The 27,094-nt window shown below is 40.2% G+C and overlaps 1 protein-coding gene across 2 annotated transcripts; it reads right to left on the reverse strand.

Moving 5' to 3' along the window:
- Positions 1 to 359: 359 nt before the first annotated feature.
- Positions 360 to 25,466, reverse strand: tmem248 (transmembrane protein 248). Of its 2 annotated transcripts, none has more exons than XM_015961915.3 (7): positions 25,234 to 25,466; positions 7,703 to 7,861; positions 7,342 to 7,630; positions 5,353 to 5,503; positions 4,762 to 4,945; positions 4,256 to 4,437; positions 360 to 626 (listed from the first exon to the last, which is right to left on the reverse strand). In XM_015961915.3, the coding sequence occupies exons 1-7, from the start codon at positions 25,234 to 25,236 to the stop codon at positions 569 to 571; spliced, it is 1,026 nt and encodes a 341-aa protein (XP_015817401.1). In that variant the 5' UTR covers positions 25,237 to 25,466; the 3' UTR covers positions 360 to 568. The 2 variants fall into 2 exon arrangements, with proteins under 2 accessions (XP_015817401.1, XP_015817402.1); XM_015961916.3 differs by having other exon boundaries at positions 377 to 626; positions 4,294 to 4,437.
- Between the last annotated feature and the right edge of the window lie 1,628 nt (positions 25,467 to 27,094).

The following is a 27,094-nucleotide window of genomic DNA, read 5'->3' on the forward strand; positions in this document are numbered from 1 at the left end:
AATGCCCCAGGAACAAGCAGGAACTGAAGACTGTTGCAGTAGAGGCCTGGCAGAGCATCACCAGGGATGAAACCCAACGCCTGGTGATGTCCATGTGTTCCAGACTTCAGGCTGTAATGGACTGCAAAGGATTTGCAGCCAAGTATTGAAATGTATACATTTGATTTATGGTTCTTATTCTGTCCCATTACTTTTGGTCCCTTAACAAGTGGGAGGCACATATGCTAACTGTTGTAATTCCTACACCGTTCACCTGATCTGGATGTAAATACCTCAAATAATAGCTGACAGTCTGCAGTTAAAGAACATCTTGTTCGTTTCATTTGACATCCATTGTGGTGGTGTATAGAGCCAAAAATGTTAGCACTGTGTCGATGTCCCAATATTTATGGACCTGACTGTATATTTACACCACAGAAACAGGCACTTGTAAATCTTTGGTTGGAGAAACCCCAACATTGCGAGAGTAATGCATTCACAGAACTTTTGTGTCCCTTATTGTATATCCAGGGTTTACTAGGCAACTGGGATGTGGAGTTTTCATTTCCTCTGCTTCTCTGAGTCCTTGTTACAGGTAACCTCTGGCGGAGCTCTCTGATGTCTTCTTAACCCTCTGACAACGCCACCTGCAACACAACGGGTGAGTTTTGGTCTTTAATGGCAAAACAACACAACAAAATGAGACATTCTTGTACACATAAGTCAATAAAAGCTGAGAAATGATTACTTTAGGTGAAAACTATTATTAGCATTCATCTGTGAGATAGAGGTTTTAGTTCCAGTAGGAGAGTGGTGATAACAACCATCTTCTGCTTCGTTTGGGACAAGCGTACCACCTCATCTTCTGTAACCAGTTTGACCTTTATGCAAGACCTCATCCCTGACCAGGAGAAGGGACAGGAATCCTTTTCCAACTCAAGACCATGGTCTCAGATTTAGAGGAGCTGATTCTCATCCCAGCTGCTTCACACTCGGCTGCGAACCGCTCCAGCAAAAGCTGAAGATCACGTTCTGATGAAGCCAGCTTTCGCTGGAGCGGTTTGCAGCCAAGTATTTGATAAAAATATTTATCAAAACTTATTGAGGAAATTTTTTAACTGCCTCCAGAGGTTCTCAAAGTTGAGGTCATGACCCCTCCTAGATTCACAATAGTTGATGCAAAAGCCACAAACAATATATATATATAAATAGATTTAATTAGTTGGTTTAAGGTTGAAGCTGTTTGTGTTTATACTTAGATATTTTTTAATTTAGCTTTTTAATTGTTAATAGTTCAAACTGAGATATTGAGTGCTTTTATGTTTCTTATTTTTATTTTTTTTACCTTTGTGTGAAAATTGGGGCCACAGATATTCGCTGTTATTTTGTGGGTTAAAAGCTGAAAGGAGCCACTGTTTACTATGAAAAACAATAAAATCAATCTCAGCAATATATATATATACAGTGTGGCAAAAAAGTATTTAGTCAGCCACCGATTGTGCAAGTTCTCCCACTTAAAATGATGACAGAGGTCAGTAATTTTTATCATAGGTACACTTCAACTCTGAGAGACAGATTGTGAAAAAAAATCCATGAATTCACATGGCAGGATTTTTAAAGAATTTATTTGTGAATCAGGGTGGAAAATAAGTATTTGGTCAATAACAAAAATTCAACTCAATACTTTGTAACATAACCTTTGTTGGCAATAACAGAGGTCAAACGATTACTATAGGTCTTTACCAGGTATGCACACACAGTAGCTGGTATTTTGGCCCATTCCTCCATGCAGATCTTCTCGAGAGCAGTGATGTTTTGGGGCTGTCGCCGAGCAACACGGGCTTTCAACTCCCTCCACAGATTTTCTATGGGGTTGAGGTCTGCAGACTGGCTAGGCCACTCCAGGACTTTCAAATGCTTCTTACGGAGCCACTCCTTTGTTGCCCGGGCGGTGTGTTTGGGATCATTGTCGTGTTGGAAGACCCAGCCACGTTTCATCTTCAAAGCTCTCACTGACAGAAGGAGGTTTTGGCTCAGAATCTCACGATACATGGCCCCATTCATTCTGTCCTCAACACGGATCAGTCATCCTGTCCCCTTAGCAGAAAAACAGCCCCAAAGCATGATGTTCCCACCCCCATGCTTCACAGTAGGTATGATGTTCTTGGGATGCAACTCAGTATTCTTCTTCCTCCAAACACGACGAGTTGAGTTTATACCAAAAAGTTCTACTTTGGTTTCATCTGACCACATGACATTCTCCCAATCCTCTGCTGTATCATCCATGTGCTCTCTGGCAAACTTCAGACGGGCCTGGACATGCACTGGTTTCAGCAGCGGAACACGTCTGGCACTGCAGGATTTGATTCCCTGCCGTTGTCGTGTGTTACTGATGGTGACCTTTGTTACTGTGGTCCCAGCTCTCTGCAGGTCATTCACCAGGTCCCCCCGTGTGGTTCTGGGATTCTTGCTCACCGTTCTCATGATCATTTTGACCCCACGGGATGAGATCTTGCGTGGAGCCCCAGATTGAGGGAGATTATCAGTGGTCTTGTATGTCTTCCATTTTGTGATAATTGCTCCCACAGTTGATTTTTTCACACCAAGCTGCTTGCCTATTGTAGATTCACTCTTCCCAGTCTGGTGCAGGTCTACAATTCTTTTCCTGGTGTCCTTCGAAAGCTCTTTGGTCTTGGCCATGGTGGAGTTTGGAGTCTGACTGTTTGAGGCTGTGGACAGGTGTCTTTTATACAGATAATGAGTTCAAACAGGTGCCATTAATACAGGTAACGAGTGGAGGACAGAAAAGCTTCTTAAAGAAGACGTTACAGGTCTGTGAGAGCAAGAGATTTTCCTTGTCTGAAGTGACCAAATACTTATTTTCCACCCTGGTTTACACATAAATTCTTTAAAAATCCTGCCATGTGAATTCATGGATTTTTTTTCACATTCTGTCTCTCACAGTTGAAGTGTACCTATGATGAAAATTACTGACCTCTGTCATCATTTTAAGTGGGAGAATTTGCACAATCGGTGGCTGACTAAATACTTTTTTGCCCCACTGTATATATATATATATATATATATATATATATATATATATATATATATATATATATAAATATATAATATAGGAACCAAATTAATGTTCATTCAGATCAGTGCTTGATCATTAAAGCTAACTGAACCCTCCAGCAACTCAATAAACTGCTAAATAATTTGAATGTAATCAACAATCTGCTGAGTCATATGAAAACGAGAACAATGTTTGAGAAACATCATAAACATTTTCAGACTTTAAGAGCGGAAACAAAGAAAACTCCTAATTTAAGACTCAGGCATAGAAATAGAGCGATAGATCAGAAAGTTGAGGCCAGAACACCAAACAGACTCCCGTCGCTTAGCAACCGCAGCAGGCCTACAGGTGATTAGAACAGATTTGTAAAGAAAAAGCTCAAACAACAACTATTAAAGAGCAAGTCAACAAATGCTGTTGCCTAGCAGACCGAGAGGGCGGAGCCGCTAACAAATACACACAAACACAGGCTCACAACGACATTGTGACATCATATGGTACCAGCTACTGTTCTAGGGTACCTCTTAGCCAATAGCGATGGCAGATTTAAATTCAAATGCAGTGCAGAGTTTTTACCTGACAACGGCACAACACTGACAGTTTTAGGCAGAAAATTAAAATTTTAACTAAAATGCACTAAAGTGCAAAACTGTTGACTACACGTGTCTGGAGCACGATTAGACACGCATTTATATATTTTATCAGAAAAAAGGCTGATTTGGGGATGACTTGCTCTTTAAACAATTTATTTTCTACATAATAAGACACTAAACTAGAAATTCAGCAAATATCGTCAATCAAAAACTCAAAAATCTGACTTCCTGTGGGAGTCTGTGAACGCAACATTATAAAGAAGCAATAAATATGTATTATTTTGTTTTTCCGTAAAACATTTCCTTTAATATGACGTCTCTTTTTAGGGAAGTTTCTGCTTCGAAAATCTTAATTTTCAAATTATAATAAATATCTGAAATGTTTCGAGCTGGAGCCTTTCTACCATCCATCGATCCTTTATTGTAAATAAACTAATCAACCAGAATGTAAGTGATTATGTTAATATTTGCCAACATTTGAGCTTTTGTTCTTTCAGAAGGAAATCATCAGATATAAACAGTGAAGAAAGTTGGAGAATCAGGAGAAAGGATGATTGGATTGTGTCGTGGACCGATCACTGGTCAACTGAAGTTTGACTGAAACTACCTGTTGATGTCATAAAGCACTGCTGGTGTCTGTTGTACCTTCTCAGGACAAAAGTCGGGGTTGGTTTGGCGCACTTTGCCAGGCCGCCCTTTTATGACTGCATAGCAGAACATAGTGATGACCATGACAAACAGGAAGTAGCTAGTGTGCATCAGGTGAAGGTTGATGAGGGATCGGTCGTCCTGGAAAAAGAAAAACATCCATTAAGAACTGGTTTTACTTTATGGTTTTAACAAGAGGCGGGTTTTGGTGAACACGATCTCCAGAAAGAGCTGAGATGGGACTTTAGCAGCTTTTCCAGGTTCAAACACATTTCCTGATGCATCTCCAAAGCTTTCAGACACACTGCATTTGCTCAACTTCTAAAGGTTTACCGAATGCTTTGCCTGTAATCGTATTGGTTTTATTAATTTGTTAAGAGATGCATAAAGCCACGGCTGTGCAGAAACGGCTTCCAGCTGATGTAATGACTCTTTAGATTAGGAAATATGAAGATTGAGACTCACATCTGGAACAATGACCGTCAGTTTTGGGTTCAGTGTATGGTACACCTTCCCGATTGCTCCCTTGTAACACCAGAAGGGGTTGTAGTCCTGGCTGTACTTGGTTTCAGAGTCCCGCACCATCGTGAACAGCTTGAACCAAGATGTGGCATTGGTGTACGTCTCTGGAACGCAGTGAGGCGGCTGCCTGCAAATCCAAATGCACAAATACGATTTAAGTCATGCTGGCGGGATCTTCGAAAGATCTTTTTATTGGCCATCCCTTTTATGTCTTTGAGACACCTTGAAGTCACACCAGAACAAGTTCAGTTGGTTTCCAAGAAAGGACTTTACCACCTCCTTAGATTAAATACTGAACCGGTTGCTGTTACCATAATGTAATGCAATGAGTTTTTCTGTTAAAACAAATAAAATGATGAGATTAAAATGGAGTCCAGATACAAAGTCTGAAGAAAAGGATTTCACTCCTAAAAGGTCAACCTTTACTCTGGCACTAAAGGACGAAACAGCCTTCTGAGAGATGGCGGCTCTTCTGCTAGTGATCAAGAAGCCAGCGTGTGGTCAGAACGGACCCGGGGAAGCGGTCCAACTCACACTGTGACTGGGAAGATATTGCTGGTTGCTGTGATGGTCATGCAAGTGCTGAACACCACCTGCTCGCAGTGGCCGTGCAGGACGCAGTCGTCCGAGTTCCAGGACACGGGCAGAGTGAACGTGATGTTTATTTCTTCATGGGCTTCCCGACCTACGCACACAAACACACGGATTACAACCATCACGTGGAGAACATTTTCTCCTTTTGTAACATTTACCCAAATAAAAACATGTACTCAAAGCGCATTTGACCAAAGTTGTGTTTAAAGTGACAATGTGTAGTTTATACCATTAATCTCTGGAAATATCCATTAAAATGTTGTTGTTGATGAATTAAAAGATGCCCAGTTGTTGAAAAATATTGGCAGTTTCACAACATATAACCATAAAAATGTTCAAAAATACATGGGAGCGGGTCTGTCTCTGGGCGACGCCATATTGAATGCCATGTTTACTTCTATGGAAGCCCCTAAGGACAAAACACATTTACTGATTTGTAACAAATGCTTACAAAACTCACCAATAATTAACATTATTGTTTTACACAGTTAACTCTTCACTCGTAGCCAGTGATGAAAGGGAATCTGATGTTCTTGTTATTTAGCTGGAGGTTGCGCTCCCATGGATTTTTGACCCCAATGGCCATCCGTTGGTAAGATCTTATTTGACGTCACGAGGCCGTCCGTTCCAATAAAAATGCTGGCTCATCGGAGGGTGCAGTGCAGTAAAGTTTATTTACAGTATTCCGGTAACAGAGACGTCTCTCTACATCCATCCAAAAAAAAAAAAACAGCTTTTTCCCATCAACCCCAATCACTCTGGCACCCAAGCTTTGTGGCTTTTTCCCCACCCCGCAGCACTTCCCACTCATCACACCAATCATATTACAGGAAAACAAATGCTTCAATTACTCCTATGACGTATATTCGTGTGAATGATGATACAATAAAGGCATCGCAGATGTCCAGGTGTGCACCCCTGAACTCACCATGCACTGTCGCTGGAGCAGTCAATGAAGACATGCTACAATAACAATCCTGTCTGATCTGTGAATGTGTGTGATGAGGCCGCTCCTTCACATTTGAACACAAAAATAATGTTTGCTTGCAATGATTTAGGTATGTACTGTCCCCTATCGCCAGAGATAATACACACTGTAACTTTAAACACAACTAGGTGCTTGGTCACGTATGCAGCCTGGGTCCTGGTAAGTTGTGAAACTGGTCCGGCGGGGGGGGGGGGGCTTTACTGCCGTTTAAACACAAAAAGAGGTAACTGTTGTTTCAGATTGCATCAGATAACAAATAAATCCTAAAATGACCAGGAATCAGTATTTTAATGGATCAGGATGGCGCCTGTTGAACTTGACTTTTCACCAAAACCTCTGGAATTTAGGGCCTTTGCTAACATTTCTGATACAAACGGAACATTTACTAGAAGATAGGTAAAAAACCCACAAATCATTTTAATATTAGCTTTTCCTTTCATATCTTGTGTCTCTTGAAAGGCTACTTGCTGGATTAGAATACAGCGGGTGTATTTCTTGGGTATAGAGCCTGGCAGGGATTACATGCAGGGTTGAAATCTGAATGAACGATCTGAATGAATGAAGGCCGTTTGTATGACATTTGAATAGATTGGAGTTCAAGCTGACCTTTCCCAGTAAAACCATTTACATCCATGCAGAAGATGTGCTGTGGGTATTAAATTATTAATGCAGGAAAAAGTGTATTATTGCAGCTCTGTTGAAAGATTATGCTTGTACACAAACCGCTCAGCCTGTACAAACCTGGGTTTTATAAAGTTAAATATGAGCCCGTTATTGTTTTTATCAGCAATAAAAACATTTGCTTTAAATTTAGTGTCTCCAGCTGGATGCAACCAAGTGACGCACGCACGCAAGCGCACGCGCACACGCACACACACACACACGTTAGCCAAACCCAGTTTCTTTTGTAAGTAAACCAACACTGACACAAGAGACATTACCCGATAGGCCGACTTGCTGCCCCAGCACTGTGGCGTACAGGTGTGTGATATTGCGCGAGTACCCTCCAAACGGGCGCTGAGGGTCCAACGTGAGGGTGATGGACACTGAGATGTTAATGGGACCCGAGTCCTCCAGCAGGAGAGGAGGCTGGGTACTGGAGCGAGCCTGACCACTGGTCACCACTGTGCTCTCTGGAGTGGTGGACTCATTCAGACCGTGTTTTATCGTCTCGTTCTCCGACACACAAAAGTCCAGCTCGTTGTAGCGTAGCAGAAAGGTGTTCCAGTCCTGAGGAACAGCAAGCAACGAAAGTAACGTTTTGATGTTTGAGAGATGTGTGTGTGTGTAGAGTTAGCTTACTTCTGTCAACGCCGGAGACTTGATCTCCTTAATCTTAAAGAAATATCCGATGGTGAGGAAGGCAATGGCCACTGCACTGACGCTGATCATAAAAATGACCAGAGGTGGACGGTTGTTGATGTAACCTCTTAGGTTCTCTATAGGATTTAACAGGTACACCTGCACAAAAACACAAACCACACAAACATGAAGGTGTTAATAATGATTCTTTACTCAAATCAGGAGAAAAACTCTTGAGTACAACTCTGAACTCAAATGTGACTAAAGGATCCAGACCCTCACACGTGTATCGTTATCTCTCCCCTACATTATTTAATCGAGGTGCAATAGTACTTAAAGTGGAGTAAGACATGTTTTTCAAAAAGGGAATACATTTAATCACACCTGAAAAACCTCATCCAGTCATTGTGAACCTCCCGTTCTTAATGACTGGATTCTGATCCATCCATCTAATGACCCTCTGACCATCCCTCCCCCCTCTGCACATACCCCTCTGTGTGCACAAATCGCTTGGAGCAGCTAAACAGGAAGTAAAGCCAGAAATGAGCTAGCTATAATAGCTAGCATGCTAAGTTATTAGATTACATAGCCTGAAAGGAAGTAGTGGAGGTGGTTTCCTGTTTAACAAAACCAGTCCTCCACACTGGATCTTGACCAACCGTAGCTTTAGCAACAGCCTTTGCTCCGCAGGTTGGTCTAGCCTCGATCCATTGCAGCTTCCTTTGTAGCAGGGCTGGGCGATATAGGCTAAAATCTGTATCACCGTATATTGAGGAGTTCACCTCGATAACGATAAATGGACGATAACTACAGGTAAGCGCAGAAACAAAAGTTGTCCACTACATGGGGCTGTCACGTGTATTACATCGAGTCACATGTGGTACAACTTCTTAAATGTCGCCGACCCACACACATCTTTCTGTTTGTTTCACTGTTACTACTGAATTTATTGACATGGGAAAATTGATGTTGGTTAAAAGTTGGAAATTTTGATAACGATAAATTTACGATTTACTACCCAGCCCTACGTTGTAGATATTGTTGGCCTGAGCAGTTTTGTGTCCAGCCAGTGATCTACCTTTGTTAGGCGGACTTAACACTACAGCTGCAACAGAGAAAAACTACGTATATGGCGTCGACTCAGGAACAGCACTTGTATAAAATGGCTTTGGCATCAAATTTGGGCCATTTGGACTTCTTTGAGACAAGAGCAGATAGAGGTACTTAGGTCATTTATTTAAAAAAAAAAAGTATTTGCTTCTTCTTGGATGGAGCATGGTGGACTGCCCTGCTGACTGATTTCCATAAGGCACGTGGTTTGTTGCTGTGATTGGACCTAGCACTATCCAAATTCATGCGGAGATAGTTTGAAAGACAACATCCACCCCACGACTGGTGTTTATGAAGTGTTTTTTTCTAATGAAGCTTGTTTCAACAGCTTCTTCCAAGAACACAGACCCTTCCTTTAAATGAAACTAAGTGTTCTAGAACCAAATTAAACAAAAGAAAGTAATCTGACCAGATCTACTTGAGTGTCAGAGCGAGAGAATACTTCAACCTTTATATGGCTGTAGCCGACATCCGAATAAAAGATGAGTTTGTCCTCTGTTATTGACTCTTCTAGTTCCAGACAGCATCACATAATGCATGATCGTTTTACTGCTAGCCTTACTGAGCTGATATTATTTATATCTTTGTGTAAATCACAAAGGGACGGAGTAATCTAATGTAGATGGGAAGATGTTGTCGTAACATCACAGCTACAAAACAAAAAAGCAGACTTACATTTATATGCAGCCGCCACAGCTGCAGTGATCTGTTCACAAGATGGTGTTGAAGCCACCAGCTGCTCCACAGCATGACTTTATTCATCTGTTCCTGAGAGCTTACCACTGGTGTGTTCTCGTGATCATGCAAGCCTCGTTAAGAACCACCACAAAGGCAGTTTTCAGTATTTTATGGGGTGTTATTTGCATCTGTCTGGTTTGAAATAAATCTGTACAACTGACTAACTTAACAAGAGGAAAGATGTTTTATAAGATAATGTTTTCCTGTGGTATGGTATGGTATGGTATGATGTGGTGTGATGTGGTGTGGTATGGTATGGTATGATGTGGTGTGATGTGGTGTGGTATGGTATGGGGCTGCTCGATTATGGCAAAAACAATAATCACGATTTTTATGACTGAAATTGAGATCTCGATTATTTAGGGCGATTTTTCAATTAATGTTGATTTTATTTGTTTTCATTCAGTCATAAAATTGCTCAGGGCACAATCAGGACAAAAATAAATAAGAAACAAGATGATCACTAAAATAACTCCAGATTCCCAGTATAAAAAGACCAATATACTTGTAGCTCATAGTCTACGACCCAAGGGCTATAGACCTTGGTTTAACTCATTCAAGTCTAACCAGTACAGACCCAAATACCAATATCTTGCAAATACTGACAGCAAGAATCATACAGTGGCATTTATAACAAATAAATGCTAATAAACTGATGTTCATAAAATGTTACATAACATGTATGTAAAGGTACTGTAGGAGAGGGCACTAGCACTGCGTCCTCAGAAAGATTAGTTATTATTTATCAGCGTGAGGAACTTATTTCTATCTATTTCTACCTTATTTATAAACTACTAATTTACAGGTCCATCAGTTAATGTAATAATTGCCCAAACCACAGCTGCACCCCCCAACCCGGTCTCACAGCAATCAGGAGCAAGCTGCACGTGTGTTTAGCATGCCGCACATGCACATTTAGCCGTTTTTAGTGGCTCAGGAGCCTGCAGGCAGGGGCAGAAATCTCATTTCAATTTTGGGGGGGACAATAAACAGTAAAATTTCAGAGTAATTTTTGGGGGGACATGAAAACAAATGCTCTCTCCTGCTTCTTTGCAACTTGTTTTGCACAGTTTGCCGTCAGCATGTTAAATAATGTTATGAATTGATGTCTTTATGACCACATTCAACAAAACGTCTTAATTTCCACTACGATCAAAGTAGATTTACAAATATGTAAGCATTAAGAAATTCCAATATTATTACGGAAACATTTTCAAGGCTAACAACATCAAACTACTTCAAAAATGCGAACATTTTTATTACAGTGTTGTGTCAACAAGTAAAAATGCAGCATAGACTAGGCCTACTTACAAGTATATTAACAGTTATTTAAAAATGAACAGCCCTTGATGGTTTGTAGGGTTGTCACGGCAACCGGTGTAGCAGTAAAACCCCGGTAAAAAAGTTGACAATAATAATAACCGTCTTGTTTTTAAAACATATATTATCTCGGTGGATTACCGTGGCTGCAATGTAGGTGCGGTGACCCTTACCAGCCACCGTATCATCTGCTGAAGTTGCCGGCGGCACATGCGCACTTTGTTGTTTACAACCAAAACTTTCTTGAAGCTAAAGCTGAAATAATGGCTAAAGGAGGAGACGGCAGCGCTCAGGACATTTATTATCCCTCAAAGAAGACAAAGTGGGAAGTACGGGCATCTTTTGGATATTTGAAGAATGCCGAGGGACAGTTGATAGAAGACGGCTATCCTGTTTGCAGCACGTGCAGAAAAAGTGTCTGTGAAAAGCAGCAACGCTTCAAATCTCATGACACATCTGCGTGACCATCACCCACAACTCTACAGTCAATGCAAGGCAAGCTAACGTTAGCATTTTAGCTAAAATGCGTGATCCGAGGATTTGAGTTGAGGGAGAATGCAACGAGTCGCCATATAAAGCAGCCGCAGCGCCACTACCTGCATATAAACCGTGTCGCGGACACCCCCATGTTGAAATGACGCTATGCATAACGGGGCTCCCAGGGGCAGATAAGAGTTGGTCTCTCTCCGAGAATTATTATGAATTTAACAATGATTACTGCCTGATGACATTTTCCCACATCTGCAAAGCTCACTGGAAGGACACAAACCGAGGACAATATTTTCCTGATATAGGGTTTATTACTCAAGTAAGGGTAAAAAAGTACCTGATTAGAAGGCTACTTGAGTACTGAGTATCATCTGGTCTAATATTTTTAAAATGATGACATCAAACAGACAAAAAATAAGAAGTCATGGGCAAATATTGGTATTTTAAAGACTAAAGGGGAAAAATGTAAACAAATAAACAACATAATTACAAAATAACACATTTTAGGCAAAATTTAGACACAAACTGAGGACAATATTTCCTGATATACAGGGTTTATGTAGTTGTCTGAAAATGTTACACGTTTAAAAAAAATGCCGCGATAATACCAAAAACTGTGATAATTTTGGTCACAATAACCGTGAGGTTAAATTTTCACACCGTGACAACCCTTCTTGTTTGACTTATAACTTAACAACAAATATTTAATAAAACAACCCCTTTAACCAGGGTTATCCAAACTTTTTCATTTATAGAGCCAAAATGTAAATCTATCAATTGTGAGCCAAATGGAATATATTTCACAAAATACAAACACTCTTAGTATGGTATGTTTTTCATTTGTTGGATACTAAATACGCTAGGATTTAGCTAGCATCATCATGCTATAATTTTAGTTCATTGCTGATTCGCTTACCTTCTCATACTGCTCACTTCCTAGCTATTAATAACATGCTGGCCACCATTACCATGCTAGTAAGCATTTGCATGCTAACTAGTGGTGGCATTTTAACTTATTCTTGAACTTTGACTAACATATCACACTGATTGCTTGTATGCTAATGATAATATGCTAGTTAGAATTGGTTGACATCAGTTATGACCACAGCACTTCCTCTTTTAGTTATTTATGCTTGATGCTGACTCCAATCCTGCTTGAGCAACAGAACCTCTTAAGCCGGGCGTACACTGTGCGACTTTTTCACTTTTTTGAGCCGATTTTCCACTCGTGCGAGAAGCCACGACATCGGGGCGAGTTTTGCGCCGAGCGGTCGTGTAGTGTACAGGGGGTTACGAGAGGCGATTAACACCACGTGACCAGCCGCCGATCAGCAGTCGTGAGGTCGCAGGGACTTCTGGTGTGTTTAATATTTCGCTCGTCCCTCGTGAGGGTATCGCACTGTTGAAGCGGCGCTGCGAGCAGCTGCGAGCAGCTACGATCCAAAAAAGTATCAGAACCGCTCACGGCGCATGCGCGCGCAATCCTGCATCAACGCCGGTCACTCGCTATTTCCCTAATAACACACGCTGTTCGTTTTTGTTTCTACACGTTTTTTTACTCACAAAGATTGTCAAGAAAGTGTGTTTGTCGTGTTCATGTCAAATTAAACTGATCACAAAACACAGATTCACTTTCTTTATTTCGTTTTCCTCATCCAAGCCCCATAAATCCCTGTGTGTCCTCCTGCAGCACTCCCGAAGGACAACAGGCAAGACAAAAAAGTCTGACGTGTTGAGTAAAAACTGCTATTTTTAGCACATTTTTAGGGCCGACGTGTTGCTACCAGACGTACAGTGTGAGCAGTCAGGTTGCATGGGAGAACTGGGTCGTGCAGTGTGAGCACATGTCTCGTGAGATCTGCTCTGCGAGGAAGTCGTACAGTTTGAGCTGAAGCTGAATGCTGCGAGTGAAAAAGTCGCACAGTGTACGCCCGGCTTAAAGGGTCTGGCTGATTGCTGACCATGTGGCAGGCGAGTGTAAAATGTTCTGAAGCTTTCAATTTTTTTAAACAGTTACCTAACCTTTCTTTCTGTGTAATATGAACACAATGAGAAATAAGTCACTAGAACAAAAATTGAAACCAGTATTTTATAGGTTTAGTCAGTGAAGAGAATATTCTTCCACCCAGCAGTAGTCTTTCATCACGAAAATTCCTGGTGCACATTTAGCTGTTTGTCTTAATAATATGCAAGACTCTGCCTATTTGTAAAAAACTAAAGTGTCTGTCGAACAGAAACATTTCCATGTCACTAAAGTACCACGTCTCTAAACAAAGGAACCAAATGCACTCCTTCTGGTGTCACTACATCCAACAAATTCCTGGCAGATCGTGACTATGTCCAGCATGTCCAGTCTCTCTTTGTGGACATTACAGACAACTAGTTTGTTAAGTCTGTTTTGGTTCATAGTTGCCCATAACCAAGTTTTTAGCCGACACAATGTACTGAAACTCCTTTCCGCTTCACACGACGACACAGGCACCACCATCAAAATCCTGAAAAGAACCTTGACCTGATCAAACAAGCCCCGTAACTCAACTGGGAGTCGTCTGAGAATCCCTGCAGCCTCCCCAATACTGGTACATGGGTATTTGTTCTGGAAGAGAGGCAACTGCACAGCAAGGGAAGCTCTGTTTAGCTCAGGATACTGATCTAAACAGTCATCTAATTCTCCACAGAGGAGGGCACTTTCAACCTTTACCAGAATATTTAGACTTTCCTGGTCAAAGCGTTCTGCAAAATGAACATCAATGCTGTCCAACACTTTCAAGAACTCTGCCCTGTAGTAAACCAATGCTTTCCCAGTGACACGGTTTGCCACCTGGATGGGCTCAATGGATTCTACAGAGTCAACCACTGTTGTAGCTTTCTTGTACAGTGCAAGGTAGCTCTCATCATCTCTCTTTCCACTAAGAGAAGTCCTCACGTGATTGACAGCATCCAGCATACCAGAGACGGTTTGGATTTTCTTCTGCAGTGAAACATTCAGGCATTCTAGCTCTCCAACAACAGCAGAGGCAAGTGTGTCCCAACACAGTCTTCCCTTTGGTAAAGTGCTGAAATAAGCCACTGGCAGTAGAGGCCGTCTTCGATGAGCTTTTGGCATTTCCTCTAGACTGTCGAGTACTCTCTTATACTGCTCTAGCACAGCTATTATTGCAGAATTTCGAGCAGTCCACCGTGTTGGGCAGTTGGGCAAAGTGGTTTCAAGGTGATGAGAGGAGCATGTTCACAAATAGCAATATTTTCAAATATGCTCCTGAACTTTCCTGACTGTCCAAAAATAACGCCCAGATGGTGCACCCAAGAAAGGCAGTCACGGATCAGAAGGCTGGCAAAGCAGCCAGCTTGTGTTATCAAATTAACACAGTGTGCACCACAGTGTACATACAGGGCTAATGGCTGCTGCCTCCTCAGTATTGCCTGTGCACCTGTGTACTTTCCTGCCATGTTTGCAGTGCCATCATAGGTCTGTCCACGTAAACCTGACAGTGGCAGATTGTCTTAACAGAACATCAGCTGCCACCTTTGCGATGCCCTGGCCATAGGGCTGGGCGATATATCGATATTTTTAAAATATCGGTATAATTTTTAAACAAGATATAAGATGACTTTATATCTTTATATCGATATAACTGGTCAAACTGCTATGCTAGCTATTAGCCGCAATGCTAGCGACATGTTGCTCCGTCTCTAAGCGGTTATTACGTGTATTCTCACAAGTTTGCTCTATCTGAGAGCCTCTGGGTGAATGTGCTGCTCCAAACTTTGCATTTAGCGTCCTGGTTTTTAATTATTTGGGGACGTTCAATGCCAACGGAGTTCTGTTTATCCATTCTGCTCGTGCGGAGACGAACCAAACCCCTCCCTCCCCTGTGTAATCGGGAAACATCTACGGATAGTCAGAGTGGCCAAATTACCTCAAACTTATTGTAACAGTTTAACAGTAAACTAGAGGGTTAACGTTTTATTTTGAAGGCGAGCTCAACGGGTGAGAAATGTTGTTCCGGTTCTGTTTTTTCCCGCTCTGGTTAGCTATGCTAGTAAATACTCCGTTACGAGCGATTCTGTTGAAAAAGTTAAGAGTTTGTAAGGCATGGGTTACGGCGACAGAAGCCCGAAAATAATCCCCATAAAAGAGCAACCAGAGACTCTGAGTCATTACAGTATAATCGCTGATATGAATCAGTACGGTTAGATTCCAGCCAGGTTTGCCCTGATTACTAATAACGCCACTGTGCATGACCCACGTGATCGTAGATGCAATTACATCATCATAAATTTAGCTTAACATGATATATTTTATTTCTCTGGACAATAAATATACGATATGGGCCACCTCTAGATGAAATTTAAATAATTGTACATTAATTATAAATATATAAATAAAAAGTGCCTATGGGACATTTGATACACCTCTAGCTCCCAACTGTGTGTGTGTTAACAGACAGCTGTACCAGTGTTTCTAAAGCTCAAACTGGTAGAGAATAGGCACTAAGGTTAAAGTTTGACAAGAGTCAATACATTTTTATGCATTTTATCTACTGATTTATGTATGTAATTTCTCAAGACAGCTTGAAGTAGGTTAACTTGTAAATATTTTACAGGAGGAAAAATATCGATATATATCGTATATCGGAATTCAGCAAAAAGATATCGAGATATAAGTTTTCGTCCATATCGCCCAGCCCTACCTGGCCAGTTGTATCAGAAACACTATACAGTCCAACAAACTCTTCATGTGGGACAAGGTCATGGTCCACATAGCGCAGACAGACACTCTCCTGTTCTGCACCAGTAACATCCTGAGTACCATCAATAATGACAGAAAACTGCAAAATGGGAAGTGCCTGGATTTCCGTTGTAATTCCACGGATTACTGTATTGACCATGATGTTCAAAATTTCATTCAGCAATTTGGGGCTTGGGTACATGGTTTTACGATCTGCTAACCACTTTAACAAAACGGGATCATCTTCTTCTGCCCCGAGTTTTAAGAGCTGATGCAGATTTCCACTGTCATCTGTGTGGCCTCTTATAGCTTGTCCCTGTCTTGCCACAAGACGCACAGAGCTAACAATTTTCCTAAAGCAATGCCTAGCCACCTCCTGTTCTTGACTCCAAGTGCTGGACAACTGAGCACTGATAGGATTCGACTGATATGCACTGACACTGACATAGTGGCAGTGGGCATGAGAAATTTGATGCACTGTGAATTTTGCAATGGCTTTTTTCCAATTTCTGAAGCCTGAGCTGATGAAAGCAACATCAGCTCTTTGTCCAAAGGAGGACTGATGTGAGAACCCTTTGCTGCAGTAAAAACACAAGACTCCTCTCAATGACGTGCTGTAGTGTAGCCATGGAAAACCATTAAACCATTTCTGCTGGAAAGTCAATGTCCTTTTCGAAAGAGTTTGTGTTTCTATACACTGAGATGGTGGTTGGTATGGTTTTGTGCAGTCACTAAGATCTGAACTAAAGCATGCATCCAGCTGTCCGGTATCATTGCTGGTGCTGGCAGTAAGGTCATTGTGGCCTGTTGTGCCATCCTCCACTGTCCCTGTGCTGGTGCTGCTGCTGACTGCTGAATCTCTGTCCTCGCTGTCTTGTGAAGTCTCAAGCTCTCCGTCTCGCCCTTCAACCACTTTCCCTGACCCTGAGCACTCTGACTCCTAGAATAGAAATGTTTCCAATATTCAGAATAACCCGCAGCACAATTAAACACAACAACAAAGGGTGTTCTTTACAGCCTGTGTCTGACAGGCTCTGGCTGCCTGTGCTCAAGTGACTGGACTTTGCCTAATGAAACCATTAAGAAACAATTTCATAGGCATTTCATTTCCTTCTTATAGATGTCTTTATCAAAATGCAAGTTTCTACTTACGTGACGTTCTAGAGCATTAACTCATTCACTGCCAGCCGTTTCCTGATCACTAACGGCCTTCGCTGCCAGCGTTTCTCACCGTTTTTACTGTTTTTTTTAAGAGTCACAGAACGTTGCGCGCTAGCATGATGTCGATGCCAAAACAACCAAAACAAAGAGGAGACGCACTTCTTACATCAGGAAGAAGCCGCGTGTTTCGAGCGTTATCCATTCTTTCATAATCCGTTGTCGAATTGTGATCGGCAGACGCTTTTCGGTTCGCGCCTCACTTTTTTTTACAGGAACGGCCCAAAACGATCTCCAAACACATGGATGTGCTGCTTCCTGATCATGTGATCTGTGACGTATGCGGATGAAGATCGGCTTTAGGGTTGAGATGTTTGTTCTATCAGCGCGGGGGCTCGTTCCGATGCTCAAACAGTAAAAGAATGCAAATGACGACTTTAGAAGGAAGGAAGTCGTCATTGGCAGTGAATGAGTTAAAAAACGACCTGATGTCTGCCGTTTTTGTTTCTCTGCCATTTCAACTGACCTGGTCTGCTGACAGTTGGACAGCAACACACACAGATGGGATATTGTCATCAGAACAGAGCTGGAGGATATTGATCAACAATAATATCTTGCCAATTTTGTACATCTTCATAAGCATCCTTTCTTTTTGTTTTCATTTCAATAACAAGACTGTGGCCTAAAACGGAATAAGCAATTCAGAATAAAGATTTAAAAGTAGATCGTTAATAGTTGAAGCAACATGTCCTGAAATGACATGGCTATTAGCTGACCAGCAGCTACACGTGTGGACGGATACAAAGCATTAATTTTAAGTACTGAAACATTTCTAACGTTTTCACAACAAAGAGAGAGAACATAAAATGTCAAATTAAAATTTTATTAAATCACATAACATGAAAGCTACTAAAATCCAAATAGTTCCATATTGATTTTAATATATTTGAAATTTTTCTTCTAAATATGGTCAGAAAAAATAACTAACTTCAAATCAGCTTTCACAAGTCAAGTATCAAAATGACTGAAATCTCTTTAATAATAAATCAGAGAAATGTTTGTAGGCCATTACAGAAAAACTCTGTAATATTTAATACATTTATCTAAGTCCTACTGAACGAAAAGATACACAAAATCTAAAAATATATTCTTGAAATATTTGTTTCATTTTAATAATTAAAAAAAAATTTACTTTACAAATACTCTAAACATAATTATAAATACTCTATAGTTTATCTTTCAATTTAATTGATCTCTCACTTTTCTCAGTTTTCATAGTGTTTTTGGGTCTGTGTGGCCAACGGGATCTTTGGCTCTATGTTTTACACTGAGAGCTTTGAGCAACGTGCCTCCACCACACATTTGCTGCTACCAGTTCATCCCTAAGCTGCACGGTGCACCTGCACTTTGACATATTGTAAACAGCTGCAGAGCCTGGGGAAGACGTGATAAGAGCGGTTAAACGCTGTGGTTTTCCATACATCGGACCAGTTAGTTTTGATTCTACCACATTCATCTGCTAAATAGGATGAAACGCTGACATTTTCATCGATCTATAAATGCTCTGCAGATTCCAGGGGCAGACCGTGAAAGCGTACGTGTCCGGAAAAAGGAACTTTTGGTCACCTTAGTGAATGGAATAAGAATAGTGGAATAATCCTGGAATGACCAGAGAACATGAAGGGACAACTTTTTTTTTTTTTTTTTACTGTGGTGGTTGGTCTGTCATAAAGGGATCTCTGACCGGTAGGGCTGCTCGATTATGGCAAAAACAATAATCACGATTATTATATGACTGAAATTGAGATCTCGATTATTTAGGACAATTTTTCAATTTATGTTGATTTTATTTGTTTTTATTCAGTCATAAAATTGCTCAGGGCACAATCAGGACAAAAATAAATAAGAAACAAGATGATCACTAAAATAACTCCAGATTCCCAGTATAAAAAGACCAATATACTTTTAGCTCATAGTCTACGACCCAAGGGCTATAGACCTTGGTTTAACTCATTTAAGTCTAACCAGTACAGACCCAAATACCAATATCTTGCAAATACTGACAGCAAGAATTATACAGTGGCCTTTATAACAAATAAATGCAAATAAATTGATGTTCACAAAATGTTACATAACATGTATGTCAAGGTGCTGTAGGAGAGTGCACTAGTACCGTGTCCTCAGAGAGATTAGTTATTAGTTATCAGCGTGAGGAACTTATTTCTATCTATTTCTACCTTATTTATAAACTATTTATTTACAAGTCCATCAGTTAATGTAATAATTGTCCCAACCACAGCTGCACCCCCACCCCCCAACCCGGTCTCAGCAATCAGGGCAAGCTGCACGTGTGTTTAGCGCGCCGCACATTTAGCCGTTTTTAGCGGCTCAGGAGTCCGCAGGTGCGGTGTGTGTGTCACTCACTCTGGTTACTCCAACAGGGAGCCAGCTCTGAGAGCGATTTCTTTAGCGACTGACACATCACTACATCATTCCCTTTCCTAAAGTCCTGAAGAACAGTCCGGAGCGCAGGCGGAGTGTTTAGCTAACCTGCAGGAAATGTCGACGGCAGTTATCCAGAAAGTAGCTAAGGGTTACCAGAGATGTTTGTGAGGTGATCGCTAGGTACTTTTAAGATTTAAAAAGTCAAGAAGGGGGTCTGAAAAGCTGTTGGAAATAGCGTAAAAGTCGCCAAGTTGGCAACACTGTGGGAGGAGCGCTTCATTTGCAACTCGGGGCAGCACAAGTGGGAGGAGCAAATAATTGGCTTGTTTTGTTTTTATAATCGTTCAAAACTCAGATCGTAAAAGGTATTAAAATTCGATTAATTGAGCCCTATATGGTATGGTATAATAATGAAGTGCATTAAATCTGCAATATTTCATAGAGACAGCAGCATCGCTCATTGCTTTGGTGGATGTTTACCTGGTGAGTAGACGGGTGTCTTTAACTCCAAGTGGGATAAAATGAGCAGCTGAAGATTGACGACTGTTACAGCAGAAAACAAGACTACAGCAAGGGCTGAGATAATCTGGTAACCTTCTGTTTACATTTAAAATGAAAGGCAAAGCATTCCTCCAACGATTACGAACAATGCTGGCTTTCGTTCCAGAGATTATTAATCCAACAAGACTTTTACACCAGTTAGGACTCAGAATGTGTTGTCAATCATTCATAGCTGCTATGAAATCAACCTTTTGCTCAATATCTGTAAAATTAATGGCCTGGCAGTGTCATCCCATCTTATATATATACGTAAATATATATTCTGGCCATGGCACATACTGTATGGTGGCTATCACACATGCTGACTCTGTTAGTCAGATCTTCAGCCAGTAAAAATGTCCTGAAAGCTGCATTAAAATCTATCCCATGGTTCAGAAGACCTTGAGTTAACATCACCGACAAACCAAACCACACATAGGAAGCAGCAGCTCCTGCTGTCTGACAACAGCAATGACCAGAGTTGGATCATATGTGTGCTAGGGCAAATCTACTAGAAAATGTCTGATAATACCATCCTAGTGATACCATATAAGGCTTGATACTATTTAGTGATTAAAAGATGTAGTTGCCTGACAATTGTTAATCTAGTGGCCTGCTTTTTAAAGCTTAGAGTTTAGATTTTCTGTCACTGTAAAGTAATTTCCTACCAATTTTCTAACTGATGCACATGCATAGCAACAAAGTTACACCTGTTAAATTCTAACTGTAGCAATTATGATTTCATTAGATTTCACAATTCGGATTTCTTATAAGAAACAACATCCTGTGCAGATATGTTGCTGGAAAACAATCTCTAATTTTTTTTTCTATGCTTCTATATTTTTTTTCTCAGGCATTTTCAGAAAATAATATTGAATATAGGGGCTTCATGTTGGTTTCCTCTAGCTGAAACAGGTGAAGCAAATCCATTGTCACAAGGAATCAACTATAATAACCTTGTTTACATAAAACATGTGGCTGAACTAATATCACCAGGGCAACATTTTGCCATTATAGCAAACAAAACAATGACACACTCATAAATACAAGCGAAAACAACACCAGAATGGCCATAACTGCTGCTCATTTCAAAACATTAACCGGTTTGGCAAGATGTTTAGACAGAAGGCATGTCACGTGGACATATTAAAGAGGAAACACGGGTTTAAAGAACTTGTTTGAACACCCAAACAATGCCTTTAAAATATATTAAAGAAGAATTTGATGGGATTGTTTACATCAAGGTTTAAAACATGCATAAATAGTAGGGCTGTAGCGAAGCCTCGACGAAGTCGACGGCTCGATTCTAAAAATTTGTCGACGTCAGATCCGGAAGTCTACGCACCGCGCCCACTTGTTGCATCCCCAGGAGTTTGTAAATAGAGGAGGAATCTGCCCGTTTTTCCTCTAGTTCGCCCTCTTCTTCGCCTTCACTAACATCTCCGCCAAATACCGAAGACCCGGAACAACGTCCGTCCACTACTAGATTATTTTCCTGTTTTGCCCCTTCGTCTCCCGGCAACGGACAACAACTTCCGGGGTCAGATGCGCTGCTTCGTGTCTATCGCAGATGTAGAAAATCACCGGGAGCGTTTCTCCCTTCATTAAGGAGCTTCTTTCAGACATGAGGAGAGCTGTTTTGGTGCTAGCAGTCTCTCCTCCGTGCTGGTCTGTTTGCTGCCGGGTGTTTTTGGTTTATTTAAACTTGGTAACTTGAACTTAACGTTGGTAAAGCTACTGTTAGCATCTTCGCTAACAGCTTCTTGCGTTGGGATCAGCTGTTACGTTTTGGTTTAGAGTTCATCTTTTTTGTGGTGTAGATCTCCCTTTTATTACATTTAGAGTGTTGTGGGTTTTCGGTTTAGTGTAAAATATCACCTGAGTTTGGTTTAACCCGTAAGACCACTCGCCTCACGCACATAAGTGACCAAAACAAAGCAGCATGGAGACACTCCATCTTCTACCACCTCTCAGGCAGCAGCCTGCACTCCCAAGTTCTACACGTCACCAGAACATAACCAACCGCAACACAATAAAAGCAGTGTTATACAAAATGGAAGGCCTGTAGTGTTTATTCTCTTACAGTAAGAATTTATCAATTCTTTTGAGGAATTTATTTGAGATTTTCTGGTTTTTGTTAATTGTGCAATAGAAAAATAATCATTAGATTAATTTTCTAAATAGTCATTAGAATAGTCGACTATTCGATAAAATAATCGTCAGAATAATCGTTTTAAAAATAATCGTTTAACCCCAGCCCTAATAAATAGTATTATAGCACCAACAGGGAAATGAAAACAACACAAAAATGAGCAAACGAAGGATGATCAGATCCTGTATCGTGTTTTTGCTGTTTCTTAGAAACAATTTTCTGAGTGTTTTTTTTTTATAAATAAAAAAGCCTGATTCTCCTTTTGCCCTTCACTCGTCAGTTTTCATTAATTTAAACAGAAATTACACAACATGCTGTCATGGGCAGGGACTGGCCCAAAAACAAGGAGAAAAGCAGCCAAAGAAAAACTGAAGAAGCCTGAACAACAACTGAACGGGACCACTTAGGGGATTACAGAGGAAGTCTGGCCTCTTAGGAAGAAATCAGAGGTGGTTTAAAACTTTAGAACATCACTGTATGTAGCACAAGCACTATGGACAGCTGTTATCAGGACTCCAAATCAACATTTTTTTTTGCTGATAAACTATATAAATGAGTGTCTGATTGTGCTGCAGACAAATGTAGTCAATAATTCAGCACTTTAGTGCATCTTAGTTAAAATTTAAATATTCTGCCTAAAACTGTCAGCGATGCACCGTCGTCAGGCAAAAACTCAGCACTGCACTTGAGTTTAAATATGCCGTCGCTATTGGCTAAGAGGTACACTACGATGTCAGATGGTACATTATGATGTCACGTGAGTAGTGTTGTCAAAAAAATCGATACCTAGATATAAATCGATGCTAAAAGTGGTATCTAAATTAGATATTCCATCCCTGTGGTATCGATATTATGGACTATTATACACAGCCTTCTTCAAGTACACCGACACGCACGACAGCCAGATGCCGTAAAGCAGCCTCCGCCTCCCAGACCAACAGAAGAAGAAGACGCCGCATGGCTACATTGCAATTTCCCACACGAGTTGTCTCCGATCCAAGTTTTGTCTGCCAAATAAATAAACAAAAACATAAACAGCGAATTTGGGAGGCGCTTCACAGCCCAACTTAATTAGCATACCAAGTCCGACACGTAGTTGTATATTCACGCTTATGTGCTTAAAGGAAACTCCAGTTTATTGCAACCCGAACTTAATTTCTAGCATGCAGTACGTTTGTTTACTCACGCTGACAACTTTGGTGCTACTTGGATTCCCCGGGGTATTTACCGTAGATCCATCAGCAAATCGCCGTCAGTGTATATCCATATAACGGGTGCGGAGGGGCACCCATGGTGCAGCCTCGAAATAAGACATTATCTGCACCAAAACATCTCAATGTCGAAAGGTTTTGTTAGGAATCATTAACGTGATTCCCCTGTTCGTTTGGAGCGGGTCTGGGATTTCTAGGCGTAAACAGACTAGCCGCGGCTAATCTAACCAGCGCTTTTAATGACGTCACTGCCGTGCGCCAATCTGTTTTTATTAAGATTATCGGTAGATGTACCTTTGTTCTACTGTGGAGAAATTAGTTTTCTCCCTTTATTGACCAACAGAGTTGTTCAAAAGTACAGAACAAAACATGTGGCATTACATCTTATGAGAAAAATGCACCTTAAACAGAGTTTAAGCAGCAAAACATCAATCTGTAAATAGTGTATATATAGTGAGACAATTCATGATTTAAAGTGTTAACTTTCGCCAGTTTTTGTATGCACGTTTTAAAAAATGCTGATACTTGAAAGGTTTAAGCACTTTACACACTTAGTTCTTAACATTTAATTTTTGCAATATAAATTGAGGAATGTTATTTTTTGAATGAACTTGTTCAATAAATTGGTGTATTTAAATAGTATCGAAATCGAGTACAGAGTTTTTTTTTCCAGTATCGAATCGAGTTTGAAATTTTAGTATCGTGACAACCCTAGTCGTGAGTGTGTGTATTTGTTAGCGGCTATGCCCTCTCGGTCTGCTAGGCAACAGCATTTGTTGCATTTTTCAAACAGGAAGTGGGAGTTGACTAATACTCTGGTAGGGGGTGACTTGCTCTTTAGCTAATACTCAGAATGCTTCATGTGATAGTTTTTTTTCTACGTTTTTTGGTCAGCTGCCAAGGCCGGCAGCTCCAGCGCTCCCAGCTGCCGGTTTAAATTCAAATGCAGTGCAGAGTTTTTACCAGACAACGGCACAACACTGACAGTTTTAGGCAGAAAATTAAAATTGTAACTAAAATGCACTAAAGTGCAAAACTATTGACTACAGGTGTCTGCAGCACGATTAGACACACATTTATATAGTTTATCAGAAAAAAACTGTTGATTTGGGGGTGACTTGCTCTTTAAATAAAAGGCAGGATAATGTAGTTACTCAAATATACTAAACTTTAGAAAATTTTGCTCTATGTGTTTGTATTATAAACCACATAATTTGAGCATTCTTTAAGAAAATCTTACTTAACTATTTTTTAACCAGTAGAAAATGTTTTTTTTTATTTATATAGCTCATCTCAAGGTAAAAACCTCAGTTTCTAACTGAGAAATAAAAACACCAGACACACCAAACATTAGCAGATTTTAAAATAAACGTTTTACCACACGTTAGCACGTTTGAGTAAGTTTAATTAACTTGACTAGTAGGAATTTCTTTATTTATTATAGATATAAAGCTCAATCGCTCAGTCATTACTCAAATTAATCAACATTAGCTTGTTTCTTATTTTACAGACTGCAGCCAGGAGCTGTCAGTGTGCTACGCTTGAAACTTAGCTCTGATTAAAAAAATGGATGACGAACGAGACATGTTTACAACTCAGAACAATGAGTTAAGTTAATTAAATGATCAATACTCACCATTTTCACTTTCTGTGCATGCGAAGGGTGGAGGCCAAAAGATGTGTTGTGGGCCACAACAAGCTGCGATGTCGCTAGCAAGTTAGCCTCCCTGCGATGCTAGCCTGACCTGCTAGCTGACTTTAACGGAGCTAGTCCCTGCTAAATATAGCGCTGAAAAGCAAAAGTCTGAGCTCAATGGAAGACACCAGGCTTTCAGCATACGAAGCAACGCGTATACTCCTTCCCATTCTTTGTTCTTAAGTTTCCGACATCACTTGAGATAAGCATAAATTGAGCATTCAGTCTGAAATAACGACAGTATTTTCCTGCCGACATCTGATCCGCTTCCCCGCACTGCGTAGCAAGAGCGTCTTCTTCTTCTTCTTCTTCTTGTTTATTGGCAGGTGGCAACCAACTTCTAGGTGCATTTCCGCCACCTTCTGTGTGGGAGTGGGAGTCGCAATAGGGAGAAACTGCTGTTCTAAGTAGCGCCGCGTTCATGTTATTCTCTTACAACTCGCGCACAGAATATGGCGTCCGTGCGATGGAGACAAACCTTCTTACGCATTTTACGTAGCTCGAATGCATTTAGCCTGTTTACAAATGGTCGGAGGCTGAGGCGCCTTTATGGTACAGTAGGAAATTTTTATGTTCGTGGGGAAAGTACGAAGCTCACGATAATGTTTATTTGTTATGTGCACATAGCTTGACATTTATCATTTTTGTTCTAAAATTGTAAGTACTTTTTGATATATTTTCTTAGTTTTCATGCGAATTTTTTTTCGCAAATACAAATGTCTAAACTCTGGGAGCCTTAAGCGTGGAGATTCTGAAAGGTAAAAACCGTTTGTCAATGTAAAGTTCTGCCAGGTTCACACGGTTTTATTCTTTTCATTTTTATTGCTTATTCCAATTCGCGTTAAGTTTTAATTTAGCTACTTTAAAACAGGTCAAAAATATAAATAGCCAAGTCTCTTAAAATGTCAAAAGTCAAAACATTGGAACTTTTCAAATGAAGATAAAAAAAATATATATATAATAAAAACATGAAATTAAATATACTAATTTCTGTATTGAGTTAATCATAATCTGTGTGTTGTATTGGTAAAAATGTATGTATGTATGTATGTATGAAATGTTTCACTTTTGTAGACTGCTGTGAACATAACATACATATTGAATTAATGGCCTAAAGAGTGTTGTGCGGGTTAACAAATTAATTTTTATTCAAAGACTTTCAAATATTGGAAGCTATTGATATTATTTTTAAAGGGGGTAGAGATTTACAAAAGATTTTCTATTCTTTCTGTTCCTTTTCATTCTTGACTGTTTATTTGCATGTTTGTGTTTGTTATTTTTTGTGTGTGTGAATAAAATAAAGGTTGTGAAAAAAAACTTTCTTCACGAGAAAAAGTTTTGAACTGCAGAACGTTTGCATATTTTATGATAATAGTCAGTAAAATAAAGCCATCCTCATGCAAAACGCAACATGATATTATTATTTTTTGGAAAGTATGTCACATTTTAATTCAAGAAGTTACTTTTTGTAAAACAAGCAAAACTCCGTTCAAAACATCAAACTTTATTTTCCTTCAAATTAAACACTCATCAGCTGGTTATTTGCTCCGTGTCAGCAGAGAGCAGTATTTCTGCTTGAATGACGTGCGACTGGTTTCAGTTACTGACAAGAAACAATTGTGTATTTTCAAAATAAAAGAAAATTAGCTGTATTTAGTATTACAGCGGCACTTCCCATGATGAACAATGCAATTTTTCATATTCATTTTGTAAATAATACTGTCACATCAGTTAAACGTACATTAAACACTAGTGAACTAAAACACACCCAGAATCCTTTAAGTAAATGGAGTAGCGTTCC

This window comes from Nothobranchius furzeri, chromosome 10 (genome assembly GCF_043380555.1).
Source record: "Nothobranchius furzeri strain GRZ-AD chromosome 10, NfurGRZ-RIMD1, whole genome shotgun sequence".
Lineage (NCBI taxonomy): Eukaryota > Metazoa > Chordata > Actinopteri > Cyprinodontiformes > Nothobranchiidae > Nothobranchius > Nothobranchius furzeri.

Coding starts and splice junctions, on each gene's coding strand:
- tmem248 (XM_015961915.3), bottom strand. Junction 5,504..7,341: donor GCAGCAAGTCGGCCTATCGG/GTAATGTCTCTT, acceptor TTGTGTGCGTAG/GTCGGGAAGCCCATGAAGAA. Junction 4,438..4,761: donor TGACGGTCATTGTTCCAGAT/GTGAGTCTCAAT, acceptor TTCTTTTTCCAG/GACGACCGATCCCTCATCAA.